The 14,533-nt window shown below is 37.0% G+C and overlaps 6 protein-coding genes across 6 annotated transcripts; 3 read left to right on the top strand and 3 right to left on the bottom strand.

The window, feature by feature from the left end:
* Nucleotides 1-257: 257 nt before the first annotated feature.
* On the bottom strand, nt 258-689 carry DSS4 (guanine nucleotide exchange factor DSS4; the record flags this gene model as incomplete). The annotated part of the gene is made up of 1 exon (NM_001184114.1): nt 258-689. One exon carries the CDS (start codon nt 687-689, stop codon nt 258-260), a length of 432 nt encoding a protein of 143 aa, NP_015342.1.
* A 558-nt stretch (nt 690-1,247) lies between these two features.
* RLF2 (Rlf2p) lies at nt 1,248-3,068 on the top strand (the record flags this gene model as incomplete). Its single annotated transcript, NM_001184115.1, has 1 exon — nt 1,248-3,068. One exon carries the CDS (start codon nt 1,248-1,250, stop codon nt 3,066-3,068), a length of 1,821 nt encoding a protein of 606 aa, NP_015343.1.
* Nucleotides 3,069-3,521: 453 nt separating this feature from the next.
* MCM4 (MCM DNA helicase complex subunit MCM4) lies at nt 3,522-6,323 on the top strand (the record flags this gene model as incomplete). Its single annotated transcript, NM_001184116.1, has 1 exon — nt 3,522-6,323. One exon carries the CDS (start codon nt 3,522-3,524, stop codon nt 6,321-6,323), a length of 2,802 nt encoding a protein of 933 aa, NP_015344.1.
* A 318-nt stretch (nt 6,324-6,641) lies between these two features.
* On the top strand, nt 6,642-6,989 carry ATP20 (F1F0 ATP synthase subunit g; the record flags this gene model as incomplete). The annotated part of the gene is made up of 1 exon (NM_001184117.1): nt 6,642-6,989. One exon carries the CDS (start codon nt 6,642-6,644, stop codon nt 6,987-6,989), a length of 348 nt encoding a protein of 115 aa, NP_015345.1.
* Nucleotides 6,990-7,420: 431 nt separating this feature from the next.
* Nucleotides 7,421-10,129, bottom strand: AGC1 (citrin; the record flags this gene model as incomplete). Its single annotated transcript, NM_001184118.1, has 1 exon — nt 7,421-10,129. The coding sequence occupies one exon, from the start codon at nt 10,127-10,129 to the stop codon at nt 7,421-7,423; it is 2,709 nt and encodes a 902-aa protein (NP_015346.1).
* Nucleotides 10,130-10,682: 553 nt separating this feature from the next.
* Nucleotides 10,683-14,084, bottom strand: SDD4 (Sdd4p; the record flags this gene model as incomplete). Its single annotated transcript, NM_001184119.1, has 1 exon — nt 10,683-14,084. The coding sequence occupies one exon, from the start codon at nt 14,082-14,084 to the stop codon at nt 10,683-10,685; it is 3,402 nt and encodes a 1,133-aa protein (NP_015347.1).
* Nucleotides 14,085-14,533: the final 449 nt, after the last annotated feature.

Raw genomic sequence — 14,533 nt, forward strand, 5'->3', positions numbered from 1 at the left:
AGGAATATGGGTTTAAATCTTTAATTAATAAAAATTTTCCGAAAATTTTCGTTTGGCCCTCGGAAAAAACGGGTAATGCTCATCCATTAGGATTTCGTCCAGAATGCCTATATTATTACATAAAGTGATGCTAGTAATGTAAACCAGAACTACTTCTATAGCTTGTTATAGGTGGCCCATGCCAGTGAAATAGGTGGTTGGTTACTCTTTTTTTTTTCTGGTGGCGGCAACCTATTTTTGTTCTAGTGCCTACCAAACTAATTCCTTCCCATAATTTGAAGGCTTCGCAAGCTTAGTAGATGCAAAACTCTTTCTTCATTCTTTGTCTGATCTTGCACCTTACATATTATTCCAATAGGACCTTTATCACAATCAGCGCATATCAAATATTTCAAGCACTTTTTAATCTTCCAGCTGGAATTACCATACTCAAAGACAAAATCACTCTTATCACTCAAATCCCCTAATATAGAAGAAGGAATTTCTCTAGATACACCAACATTATCAAAGTCCCAAACATCAGGGACGACCAAGAAGTTGCTCTCGCTGGGGGTAGCATCTCGCATAGTTCTGTTTTCCAGCAACTTGAATTCGCTGTGCACCTGCTCTGGTAAGTTTATTATGTTATCATCGTTGATGGTAATAACTGCACTATGACAGCCCTCAAAGGAACACGTAGCCTTGCTCATGTTCTCTGTTATTCCCCCATTTTTCCAGCCCTTTTAATTGAACTTTCTACTCATACCAGTCAAGTTTTTGATATGTACTTCATTAATTAAAATGATCGATATATAATCGTTCAGTACGACAATGACGATATTCACAGTACTACTAAACTAGCGGGTCCCCGGCGCCCAGTCAGCCTTTACGAAGAGAAAGGAAGAATGATATGGATATGCTGAAAAGTATTTTGATACAGAAGAAGGGAGTTTTGAGTTGTCGGGCTCATCGTGCTGGATCAAGTGGTTCCCTACCTGGCGCGATCTATAGTGTCAGACGGCTTGCATATATGCTCACGCGTTCGGACGCGTGAAAGGCTTCAACTGAAAAAAAGAAAGATCTACATCGTTAAACCAAAAGGTTTGCGAACTGACTAAAAAATAAAATTCTTATTGGTTCCACTTCTTGAAATACATCATTTTTCCAGCCAATTCGTTGAGGAGAAGAACATTCTGTTATTGCTGTTACAGAGAATTATATGTTTTAGTGAACCTCAAGACAGAAGAGAATCGAAAGGAAAAGGGAAAATGGAGCAACATCTCAAATCAATTCCTCTACAGGACGACACTAAGAAAAAAGGCATACTATCTTTTTTCCAGAATACAACTACGGTAAAGAGTAATAAGTTTCTCACGAAAGAGAAGGATGTCATCACTCTAGATGATCCTAAAGAGGATGTCAGTGGACCTATGATAGAAACTGTTAAACAAGAAACCATGAAAAGCATCAATAAAGAGTGTGCAGATGAAATGAAAACGACACCTAAGAAGGCCAATGCTGAAGACAAGCTTTTATGCTACAAAAATTCACCCATACAAAGTACAAAATACGATAGAAACACCAACAAACAAGTACCCAATGGAAATATAATAGCTATCGAGACAAAAAGCAGAAGCTCTTCTCCATGCTCTAAGAGAGAACTTTCCTCATCGAAAAAGGAAGAAGCTAAAAGAGAAAAGGAACTAAAAAAGCAGCAACGTGCAGAAGAGAAACACAGAAAAGAGTTATTACGACAAGAAGAGAAAAAGAAAAAAGAGCTAAAGGTAGAAGAGGAAAGACAAAGGCGTGCTGAGCTGAAAAAGCAAAAGGAAGAGGAAAAGCGTAGAAAGGAAGAAGCCAGATTAGAAGCCAAAAGAAGAAAAGAGGAGGAAAGATTGAAAAAGGAGGAGGAAATACGTTTGAAAGAAGAAGCCAAGGAAAGAGCACAATCCCGTATTGGTAACTTCTTTAAAAAACTAAGCGATTCTAATACGCCTGTGGTTGAAAAGTCGGATTATGAAAAATTTTTTCTACCTTTCTATGCTAAAGATGGAGTTAGAGTCAGTAATAAGTGGAAACTAACAAAAGTGGAGCTGGAAGGTAGCAAAAGAAAAATAGATGATGAATTACTGAACAGTAAAGATAAAACAAGTAGTGACGACTTATTGAATTGGTTACAGTCTAGAAGATTACCTAGAGGACATAAAATTAAACGTAAAGCTGTTGACGTTCTACAGCAAATGCCTTTGAAGGAGAAAACAGACGATGAGCTCCAATCTTTACTTGCACAAGTTCCGCACAAATATATAAAATTCTACGAAAATGTTAGACCTCCGTTTATCGGAACCTATTCTATGGACTTTACTTTGCCACCAAACGATCCCTTTTCTACGAAAGGTACTGGATTCAATTATGATTACGATTCTGACGTTGAATGGGTTAATGAAGAAGAAGAAGGCGAAGTCGATAACTTAGAAAGTGGTGAAGAGGAGGAGGAGGAGGAAGATGATGAAGACGTACCTAGCGAAGGAGAGTTTGACGGGTTTCTAGACAGCGAAGAAAACAGTGATTTGGATGGCCTACCCTGCGCCAAGAGAAAATTTGTAGGCCCATTGATACCAACAATATGCCTAAAATCCAATTTTGAAAACTTATCAGAGGAAAATAAACGATACTTACAACAACTCAAGGCCGAAGTTATCATAGAAACCGACGGGCCAATCGATCCATTCAAAGAACCCAAAACATCGTCTCTACCATCCAAAAGAAGTAATTCCGACTTACAGGCACAGACCGCTAGCCAATCTCAAAGTCCCGAAAAGAAACAAAAAGCAATGATTACAGACCCCATGGACTTACTTCGACTTTTTGATGGGGTTCAAGACAGCACGTTTTCTTTGGGTACTGTGACTGAAATAGCACAGAAAAATTTGCCGCAATACAACAAACAAACAATTAAAAACACCATAAAGGAATATGCCATAAGAAGTTCTGGAAAGGGTGATTTGCCCCGCAAATGGGTAATCAAAGACGCACAAAACTGGGAGAATCTTCGAGCCAATGCAAATATGCCAACCCCGTCTTTGTAACTTGAACGGATCTTTAGTATATAGAAACATACAGATAAACTGATTATTTATTGGTATACATGAAAAAGGCGACAACACTACGATCGACAGTCAAGCCTTTTGGACTTTGAATAAAATCCAGCACTTCTCGCATGCAACAAAAGAAAATCTTCTATATAAGCTGAACTACATTTATCTGTGTCAGCCAACTGCATGTTTTATATCACTTCTTTTTGGAATATTACGAGTAGATTCATGAAAACGCAAACACTTGGTTTACTCTTTCGGGAAATTTAATGCTAGTTCGCCGCCTCGAAAATGAAAAGAGAAGAAGAGACCAGAAGAGCAACTTCGCATTGGCACTGTTTATTTCTTTAAGAACATCTTCAATACTAAATAAGACAACCCATCTTCAGTTATTTTTACTCTTGGTAGAGCCCAACTTAGGATCCTTTTGAACCTCAAGAACTTAAAATGTCTCAACAGTCTAGCTCTCCAACAAAAGAGGATAATAACTCCAGCTCCCCCGTTGTGCCTAATCCTGATTCTGTTCCACCACAGCTTTCTTCCCCAGCTCTATTTTATAGCTCCTCTTCATCACAAGGTGATATCTATGGTCGCAACAATAGCCAGAACTTAAGTCAGGGAGAGGGAAACATCAGAGCTGCTATAGGTTCTTCTCCACTAAATTTTCCATCTTCTTCCCAAAGACAAAATTCCGATGTTTTCCAATCTCAAGGCAGACAGGGCAGAATTCGTTCTTCTGCGAGCGCTTCTGGAAGGTCTAGATATCATTCTGATCTGAGAAGTGATAGAGCACTGCCTACTTCTTCCTCTTCTTTAGGCCGTAATGGTCAAAACCGTGTACACATGCGAAGAAATGATATTCATACATCTGATTTATCCTCTCCAAGAAGAATTGTGGATTTTGATACTAGATCCGGCGTGAATACTTTGGATACTTCTTCTTCTTCTGCTCCTCCATCGGAAGCCAGTGAACCCTTGAGAATAATTTGGGGTACCAACGTCAGTATCCAGGAATGTACAACTAATTTTCGTAATTTTTTGATGTCTTTCAAGTATAAATTCCGTAAAATATTGGATGAAAGGGAGGAATTCATTAACAATACTACCGACGAAGAACTATACTATATCAAGCAGCTTAATGAAATGAGAGAACTTGGTACCTCTAATTTAAACTTGGATGCTAGAAACTTACTTGCTTACAAGCAAACAGAAGACTTATACCATCAACTATTAAATTATCCTCAAGAAGTGATTTCTATCATGGATCAAACTATCAAGGACTGTATGGTTTCCTTAATAGTAGACAACAATTTGGATTACGATTTAGATGAAATAGAGACCAAGTTTTATAAAGTAAGGCCTTACAATGTAGGTTCTTGTAAAGGTATGCGCGAATTGAATCCAAATGATATTGATAAATTGATAAACTTAAAGGGTCTTGTCCTGAGATCAACTCCGGTTATCCCTGATATGAAGGTAGCGTTTTTCAAATGCAACGTCTGCGATCATACAATGGCAGTGGAAATTGATAGAGGAGTTATACAAGAGCCCGCTAGGTGTGAACGTATTGATTGTAATGAACCCAATTCCATGTCACTGATTCACAACAGGTGTTCATTCGCAGATAAACAAGTCATTAAGTTACAGGAAACTCCAGACTTTGTGCCTGATGGACAAACGCCTCACTCTATCTCATTATGTGTTTACGATGAATTAGTGGATTCTTGCAGGGCGGGCGATCGTATTGAGGTGACTGGCACGTTCAGGTCCATCCCCATTAGAGCTAATTCCAGGCAACGCGTACTAAAGTCGTTGTATAAAACATACGTCGATGTGGTCCACGTTAAAAAAGTTTCAGATAAGAGGTTAGACGTCGATACTTCTACTATTGAACAAGAATTAATGCAGAACAAGGTAGATCATAACGAGGTCGAAGAAGTAAGACAAATTACTGATCAGGATTTAGCAAAAATTCGCGAGGTTGCGGCAAGAGAAGATTTATACAGTTTATTAGCCCGCTCTATTGCCCCAAGTATTTACGAGCTAGAAGATGTCAAGAAGGGTATATTACTTCAGCTATTTGGCGGCACGAATAAAACCTTTACCAAGGGTGGCCGTTATAGAGGTGACATAAATATTTTACTTTGTGGGGATCCTTCTACTTCCAAATCGCAAATTTTGCAATACGTTCACAAAATTACTCCTCGTGGTGTGTATACTTCGGGTAAAGGTTCATCTGCCGTTGGTTTAACTGCTTATATTACAAGGGATGTCGACACAAAACAACTTGTTTTGGAAAGTGGTGCATTAGTATTGTCTGATGGAGGTGTTTGTTGTATTGACGAGTTTGATAAAATGAGTGATTCTACAAGGTCCGTCTTGCACGAAGTCATGGAACAGCAGACTATTTCAATCGCAAAAGCGGGAATTATCACAACACTTAATGCCAGAAGTTCTATTTTGGCCAGTGCTAACCCAATTGGTTCACGCTACAACCCCAATTTGCCTGTGACTGAAAATATTGATCTACCGCCCCCACTACTTTCGAGATTCGATCTGGTCTATCTTGTCCTTGATAAGGTTGATGAGAAAAATGACAGAGAACTAGCCAAACACTTAACAAATCTTTACCTGGAAGATAAGCCCGAACATATTTCTCAAGACGACGTGCTACCAGTTGAATTTTTAACGATGTATATTAGTTATGCAAAGGAGCACATACACCCAATAATCACCGAGGCCGCTAAGACTGAGCTTGTTCGTGCTTATGTAGGAATGAGAAAGATGGGTGACGATTCGAGATCCGATGAGAAGAGAATCACAGCTACCACAAGACAACTTGAAAGTATGATTCGTTTGGCTGAGGCGCACGCCAAAATGAAATTGAAAAACGTCGTAGAGCTGGAGGATGTTCAAGAAGCCGTTAGATTAATTAGATCAGCCATAAAAGATTATGCAACAGACCCTAAAACCGGTAAAATCGACATGAATTTAGTTCAAACAGGTAAATCAGTTATTCAGAGAAAACTACAGGAGGATTTGTCAAGGGAAATTATGAATGTTTTGAAGGATCAGGCATCAGACTCAATGTCATTCAATGAGCTTATAAAACAAATCAATGAACACTCTCAAGATAGAGTTGAGTCTTCTGATATCCAGGAAGCCTTGTCAAGATTGCAACAAGAGGACAAGGTCATTGTCCTTGGCGAGGGTGTAAGGAGATCAGTTCGCCTGAATAACCGTGTCTGATGCTGTCTACTACAATCATTCCCTGCGTAACAATTAATAAATACTAATTAATTATAGCAAGTTTGTATTTTTTACATCCTTATGCTTTGTAACACTATTCAATACTGTATGTAGGCTCGATTGAGTGGGCGGCTTTTTTCTTATTCCTGATTGGCTGAAAGAAAATATTGTTAAACGCACTAAATTTATCCCGAAGGATGATTACATTTAAAGACCGAAAAATGAAGATGCAAAGATCCCTCATATTTTCTACTCCAGTCCAAATCGACAAGATAAACCTGCCGATAAATCATATTTCAGAACGCTAATCAATTCATCATGCTAAGCAGGATCCAAAATTATACCAGTGGGTTGGTTTCTAAAGCAAATCTTTTGTCATCAAAGGCTTTATACTATGGTAAAGTCGGTGCCGAGATTTCAAAACAGATTTATTTAAAAGAGGGTCTTCAACCACCAACTGTTGCCCAGTTCAAATCAGTGTATTCGAACCTTTATAAGCAGAGCCTAAACTTTGCTCTAAAGCCTACAGAAGTTTTATCGTGTTTAAAAAACATCCAAAAGAATGAACTATTAAAATATGGCGCATATGGTATTCAGTTGATAGGGTTTTATTCTGTCGGTGAAATAATTGGAAGAAGAAAATTAGTGGGATATAAACATCACTAAGCTTTTTAATTCTATCTATTCGCAAAACCCTTGTATATTCGTTAATTAAATTAAATCAATGTACAAATAGAACAAAACTAGAAAAAAGAATATATATTCATCTCAATTCTATTTATTTTCTTTTCATGACATACAATGGCATTAAAAGCGATATCGAGTTATATTACATTAGCTTCTTGCCGCCAGTTATTTATGAAATAGGCCAATATAACTTTTCTGTAAAAAAGAAAACTTGACCTCAGAGCTTTCATTACACTTATTAAGAACAACATACTTGTTGCACTATAGTAAAAACTACAGTGAAATTGATCTCAGGATCATTAGTAATTTTTCTCACTATAAGAAAAAAAAAAAAACATATATTTTGCTATGAATTATAATAAGTAAATATATACATATATATGTACAGAGAAACTGACGAAGAAAATAAATCACCCGTTAATGCTTCTTAGGTGCTCTTGAAAGTTTTTATAAACTGAAGAGTCAAACCTAGAAAAGTTATTGTCCAAATCAATGAATGTTTTCGCAATTTGACAGCTTTTATAGTAATAATTGGCATGTTTTCTATCATCAGAGTAAAACTTTTGCTGTGGGAGTTCACCGTTACTATGAACTACTGTCTCTTCATTGCCTGCGTCGTCATCGATACAAAATCTCTTCCTACCCTCTCTGCTTTTTAATTTGTTATCGGGGGAGGGAATAAAGCCCTTGAATAATTCATAGGCGGCCAGAGTGAACCCAAATTGGGGAGAACTTCTTAGGACACGGGCTCCACCACCTTTGAAAAAGCTTCTAAAGCTCTCTTCCTTTAAGATAGTTCGGATAGCATGAAATATACCGTTATACTTTGTCTCACCTTTTCGAGGATCTATCTGGAGCCTTGTTTTTATAACATCAAAAGGAGTAGTCAAGAAGGCAGCTGGCATACCAGCAATGGCACCGGCAGTTAAAAGCTCCCATGTTTTTAATCGATTCCTCTTTGTTTTATCATTTGGATCAAAATCAAAGAGATCTTTTTTTAAATGTGCATAAGTGGGAAAATAAATAGCAGAGAATGGAACATCTCTCATTAAACATGCGGCTACACCATTGTACAAGCCCCTCAGTCCTAATTTTTTGACTATTTGAGTGGCAGTTTCATTGGCTTGTTGTATGTTTTCACCAACATAGTCGGATTGGACCTGTAGCCTAATTTTTACAATCTCTAACGGATTAGTAAATATAACTTGACATGCACCAGCTGAAGCGCCAGAAATAATTTCAGGAAAAAGGCTTAGCTTGCCGTTTTTATCAGTCAACCTGTTTCTCATAAAATCATTGACAGTCAATTTTATCGCCTTTTCAGGAGCAACTCCTATTAATTGTGGCCCTAAGCCAGAGTAGAGACCTTTTATTCCTTCGCGGGATATAATCTTCAACAAACAATCAATTGAGTTTTTGTATTGGGCTAAAGATCTTTGGGCTTGCATCCTTGTTTTTATAAAGTCTATTGGGTATACTACAGTTGCACCAATACAACCCGCAATAGAACCCAAGGAGAAATTGTACAACGAATCGAAAATTGGATAAAAGTAGTAATTAATATACAATGACTCATTTTGATTTTTTTGCAATTCCATTTGGTGAACTAAGTCGTTCAGGTAATTTGGGTTCAAAATTTTCATGAAATCTTCAATTGTTAAGTCAGAACGCATCGTTGCTTTATCTTTTTTACCTCCAAATACAGATTCAAACAAGCCAGTACTCGCTTTTGAAGCTTTTTTAACACCAGAGTCTTGGTCAAATCCATCCGAGAGATCATGATAATAGTCATTAAAACTTTCTAAATTTTTTCTGGATCTGCTTACTCCATGCAAATACTCATTATGGATAAAAAAATCAATATCTGAATCATAATGGTGATCATTTAATAGCTCGTCATCTCGATCTTGATTTCTCTTTCTTAATCTTCTGTTTTCCTTTGAATTTGCGACGATAGAAAATAGTAGGTTGATTTGGGAAGGAGAGAACTCAATGATATTGTTTACTTTGTTATACTGGGCGTTTAAAACTGTCATAAAGTCATTTTTAGTAACTATTTGTTCCCTAATATCCTGCTCATTCAAATTATTTTCAGTAACATACTTGTGAAATATTTGGTTCAGTAGGTCAAAATTTTGAAATAAATAAAATATATCCTTGAATACATTGTACGGAATGGAATTATTGTCCGCTTTTAGTAATTCGGTGTTTGATAGATTCAAGGAGGAAAATATATCTGCAGACACCCTGTGAGAGTAAAATAACCTTAGAAGATAGGTGAGTTGATTTTTGCTTAGGGCTAAACGATGCCCTTGTGAGTCCATCTGTGCCAACCTATCAAAACCTATAAATATTTTTTCATTCTTAAGATCATTTTGTAAAATCGTGACCAGAGAGTTTAAACTCAAATACTCTTCATTTTCATGATAACATTTGTAAAATTTCAGAAATCGAAAGTCATTCCAATCAAGTAGTAATTTGTTATCTTTAACAAAATTATCATCAATAGATTCGTGCAACAGGCGGATAGTATCTTTGAATTGGTTCAGATTCAAAAGAAGATCATCAAAGCTTAGAAATCTGTTACCATAATTAATTGACTTAATTCGATCATCTGCAGCCTTTAAATTAAACGACGAACTACCAAGCTCTTTTTTTTGTTTTGCCTTCAAATTCTCTACATCAAATTTCCTAAAGAACTCATATAGAATAATGAGATGATAATTATCATATTCTAATAAATTATTAAAATAAAACCAATCATTAAGCGTCAGATATCCCTTGTTTTGTTCATCAATAGCGAAGAAAATACACCCGAAAACGTTCTTGGGTATCTGGTTCAAATTGAACGAATGGTCCGTAAACTTCGAATAAATAGTCTTTGAGCTAGATATCAGTTCAATGAAATCGTCGTATGTTAAAATTAGTTCTCCTGTAAGCTTCTCCGTGTCAGGTTTCCCATTTCCTGCTGTGAGTTTACTGGAGTTCACTGTCGGCATATCTAACATACCATTACTGATACTAATAGGCTTGTCCTCTTTTGTAAGGACACTTGCAAAATATTTGAATACTTCCAATTGTTGCTTCTTTTTTCTACTGTTCGAATTGATTTGCTCCATAATAGTATAATAATTCTTTAAGGTCGGTAGCAAAGCTGCATACTTTCAAACTACGCTATGAAAGTTATGTACTTTTCCAGTGAAATATGTTCACAAAGAAGGGATCAGGCTACTTCGAAAATTATGGCAAACGCGAGGTTGTGAGATAAAACTTGAAAGTCTGGTGAGATTAGATATCAAATCTTAACATATAAAAGACAGGTTCGTCTTGAGGTATTTATCTATCTTCGAAATATTTTTTTCTTTGCTTCGAATACTGGTTAATTCTGAGATTCAATATATGTTTCGAGATGTTTTTCCAACATGCCGGCAGTACTCCCCTAAAGCGATGCTGCAGAAATTTTTCATAACCGCTTGCAGTGGGATGACCAATAAAGAAAGCTCTTTCTCCTACGTAAAACATAGATCATACTTACATGTAAAATATGAAGCGCAATTATATACAGTGTCGATTTTATTTAACAATTTCACAGCTGGCAGTTTACAAATGTTTTCATAACCATTTCATTAATCTAACAATAAATATGATGATTTACCAATATACGAATATAAACTAAACATCAAACATGTTATGACAAGTGGGTGACGTTTTCCCTAGGCTCCTTTCCAAACAATTATCGAAGAGTTTTCCGAATTCGCGCCCTAAATCCCAGTAGCTCTTGTTGAAAATATCTCTCATAAACTGCATCATCCCGCATAGAAAGTGGGTATTAGAAATATGTTGAAGTAAACTCGCTTTTGCCCAAACGTCATTCTGAAAGCTAACTACATCGAGTGAGCTATCCACATATAAGTTCCGATACATTCTCAATAGGTAAACTTCAAAACTTTCTATTGGAATGTAATTGTTCTTTTCCTTTAAATTGTTGTTTGCAATCGTCGATCCATTATTATCAGTATTGCCTAGAATGTTTCCACCATTGCTGTCATCTGGTTGAAAGCATTCATCCTTTGAGGCTTCTGTATTATCCCATATGCTAACTTCACAGCCATGTAATGCAAAATTACAAGACCAAATTAGGAGTGAAGTTAATGCAATCGCATAGGGTCTAGTAATCACAGGATCAGAATTTATATTGTAGCTCTTCACTACGGTTGGAACGTTATTTTCCTTAATGATAAACATTTCAAATAAGAACTGGAAGGCATAGACTACAGCTACACCCCCATTGTAGGGGTCCTTAGCGAACTGGAGAATCCTGCGACTGATCATGTCATATTCATCGCGACCAATTGGTACATTCATTCTCCAAGGTGCTCCTGCATATATGTAATAATCATGATGAAGAATACGTAGGACAATTTGAGAGATATGAATAACGGGAATTTTACAATTTGACGGATTATCGGAGGAAAGCAAGTCCAAATCATCATCACATAGTCCATCTCCATTATCCTCGTCAATTTTTCTGTTCGTTAGTGTCTCCTCAGATGGAGTACTTATCCTACATGCTTTCGGATCAGTGCAGCTTTTCTGAACTTCGTGAAGCCAATAGTTCATTGCAAATGATAAAATATCTTTCCATGAAAGGCCTAAATGATCAGTGATTCCGCCCCTAAAGTTAGTAATGAAATAGTCACCATTAACTTCCTCTTGACATTGAAATAAGATCGAAATTATCCCCGCCAAAAGAATCTTTTTACCAAAAAGACTCTGAATATTCCAATCTGTAGTGCTTTCCAAGTCTGTAGGGGTACTCTCTATTCCACCATTGTTGACTTTGTTTCTCCGTATATTATTATTTCGTAAGATTTGAATGACATTTTTCATTAATTGCATTAACGCAGACAAAAATGTATTATTCTCATCTCTCTTTGTGCTGCCATACCCATGCTCCATCAGAGTTTCATAGCTCAAATCATAAGATTCCCACACTTGATCTGGACAGGGTAAAGTTAGTTGAATCTGATTGCTATTAATAAATAAATTCCAGTATCCAAACACTACAGCATGTGTAGTGTCCATATAAAATGCGTAGAAAGCTATTCTTTTCAACATTTCAAAATCAATCCATCTTTTATAAACTTCTTGTGGGTCTTGAATTGAATTTTCCCCAGAGGTTTTGCCGGTTTTGACCATTAAGGGATGGCCGCCTAAAGAGGGCGTTCGCCTTAGCAATTGAATGGTCGTTCCGTGATGTAAAAAAGACCTTTCATGTAAATACCTGTTCGTACTTGTTTTTTCATATCCTTCGACTAATAATAAACTTTGAATGATGTAGGTTTTAGAAGGTGGTTGAAAATCAGCATGAGAAAAAATTATCCATCTTAGAGGACCACAAATTGGGTCACTAATCTGTTCACGATACTCGCTTCCCAAAAAACTTGCGCCAGTCATAATTAGTGCCAAATTCAAAATTGCAGGCTGTTTATCAACGTGAAAAGAGGGTTTGTGAAGCAGACCGTATTGTGGATGGAAGTTCAACCAGAAGGATTTTAACGATTTGTGTATAGATTCAATAGAGACATAGCGTAATTCTGGAACAAATGAAAACATTTCTTGACATTTTTCTTTTGATATCTTATACTTTGTTAAGGGATCCGGATGGAAAAATGACGGGACACTTTTCATAGAGTGACGCAACTGTTCCTTGTAGTTCAGAGAGGAATTGTTTCCTACTCCTGAATCTTTAGATGATCTCCGTTTTAGCTCGTTGATATTAAGCTTCTGACTGGAAAGATTGTCCTTCACTGAAGTACTGGGGTTATCGTTGAACTTCGGTTGTGCTTTGGGAATTTTAATGTTATCTTGTGGTAACTCAAACATAACTGGAGGATTCTGGAACCCTTCGTCTTGTTGAACAGGTTTTTCATTAGGTGGGATTGTATTCTTGTCAGAAAATGTATCTTCAATACTTACTTGCGGGGCTTCAGAAAGTTCTTGCATGAAAGATTGTAATGGGTCGCTGTTCAAAAAATTTGTAGAAAAAAGGTCCTGCATAACTGACAAATTAGCACCGCTAGAGGAAGATGTTAATGGATCTCCAAATGGATTCTGGGGTGGTAATTGTTGTTGTTGTTGTTGTTGCTGTTGCTGTTGCTGTTGCTGTTGGGCAAGCTTTTGCTGCTGAAAGTACTGTTCCTGTTGTTGATCCTGGGTAAGTGGCTGGAGTGGCTGCTGATATGAACTACTTGCAAAATTTCTGTCTTGATATCGTTGCTGCTGCACGGCTGGATTGATATTCATATTTTGGTCATTGCCATTACCGTTGTTATTCGCTGCATCCACTTCAAAACCATTAACGCCTGTACGGTTATCAAATATCAAATTAAAAAATTGATTACCATTTTGACCGTTGTTCCTTATTCGAGGATCATACGATGGAAAAGTAGGACTTGCTTGCTGTGGATGCATTTGTTGCTGCAACATAGGTTGTTGCAATGGTGCCCGCAGTTGCTGCGGGAATTGAAGTTGCTGCAGTTGTTGAATTTGTTGTGGTTGTTGTGATTGCTGAACCTGTTGAGGTTGTTGAGCCTGTTGAAGAAAAGGACGAAATTTTGATTCTTGTGTGATAGATGGTGGTGGATTCACAGAATTTTTTATTAAGTTAATCGTAGAAGTTCCACTTTGCGTAGAAAGGGGTACTTCACTGGGATTATATGGTGCATTTTTGGAGAAGTCCTTATTTGATGAGGAAATCTGGTCCTTGCTTGGCCGACTTAATCTGTTTTTCACCTTTGAATGCCTCTTTTCATGTCTGATCAGTAAATCTTTCCTTACAAACGTTTTATTGCAAGGCGCATTTGTAGTAGGAAGCACGTAAGAACAAACATATATCTCTTTCGGCCAGTGGTTTAGCTTGTGTCTTGATAAATGTTCCTGACGTGAGAAAGTTTTATTACATTCGGGATGTGGACACCTAAATCTTTCAGCAGGAGAAGAGCTTGAATTTGGTGATAAATCGTTATCATTTTCCCTTTTCCGGAGCCTGCCAGCCAACTCTTTGCCGTGCATTTTTGCCAATATTAAGAGCTAGCTTCACTGCTTTATTGGTCACTTTTTATAATTATAAACATAGTAGATGAGTCCTAGAATCTCAATACAGCCTTTAAAACTATTAAAGAAGCTGTTCGCAACTCACAAAAAAAATAAAAAAATAAAGCAGAACGAAAAAAAAAAAAAACAAAAAAAACAGTTAACTATTCTAATTACTTAGAATCTTTAAAAGTCTTACTGTAATTCGATCAGTGGAGAAGGAAAGCGCACATGTGATATCTCGCAATTTCTTCTCAAACTACCTTGACAGTAATTTTTCTTAAAAACGATTGGCTCCTACATGAAATCCACGAAAAAGCACGGTAGTCTTGTTAGAGGACACTGATATACGAGGAAAGAATTGATAAAGCGGAAGGTCTTTGGAAACAATTCAAGACCGATGACATAACTTTTAAGAGGTAGGTGGG

Source organism: Saccharomyces cerevisiae, chromosome XVI (assembly GCF_000146045.2).
Source record: "Saccharomyces cerevisiae S288C chromosome XVI, complete sequence".
Lineage (NCBI taxonomy): Eukaryota > Fungi > Ascomycota > Saccharomycetes > Saccharomycetales > Saccharomycetaceae > Saccharomyces > Saccharomyces cerevisiae.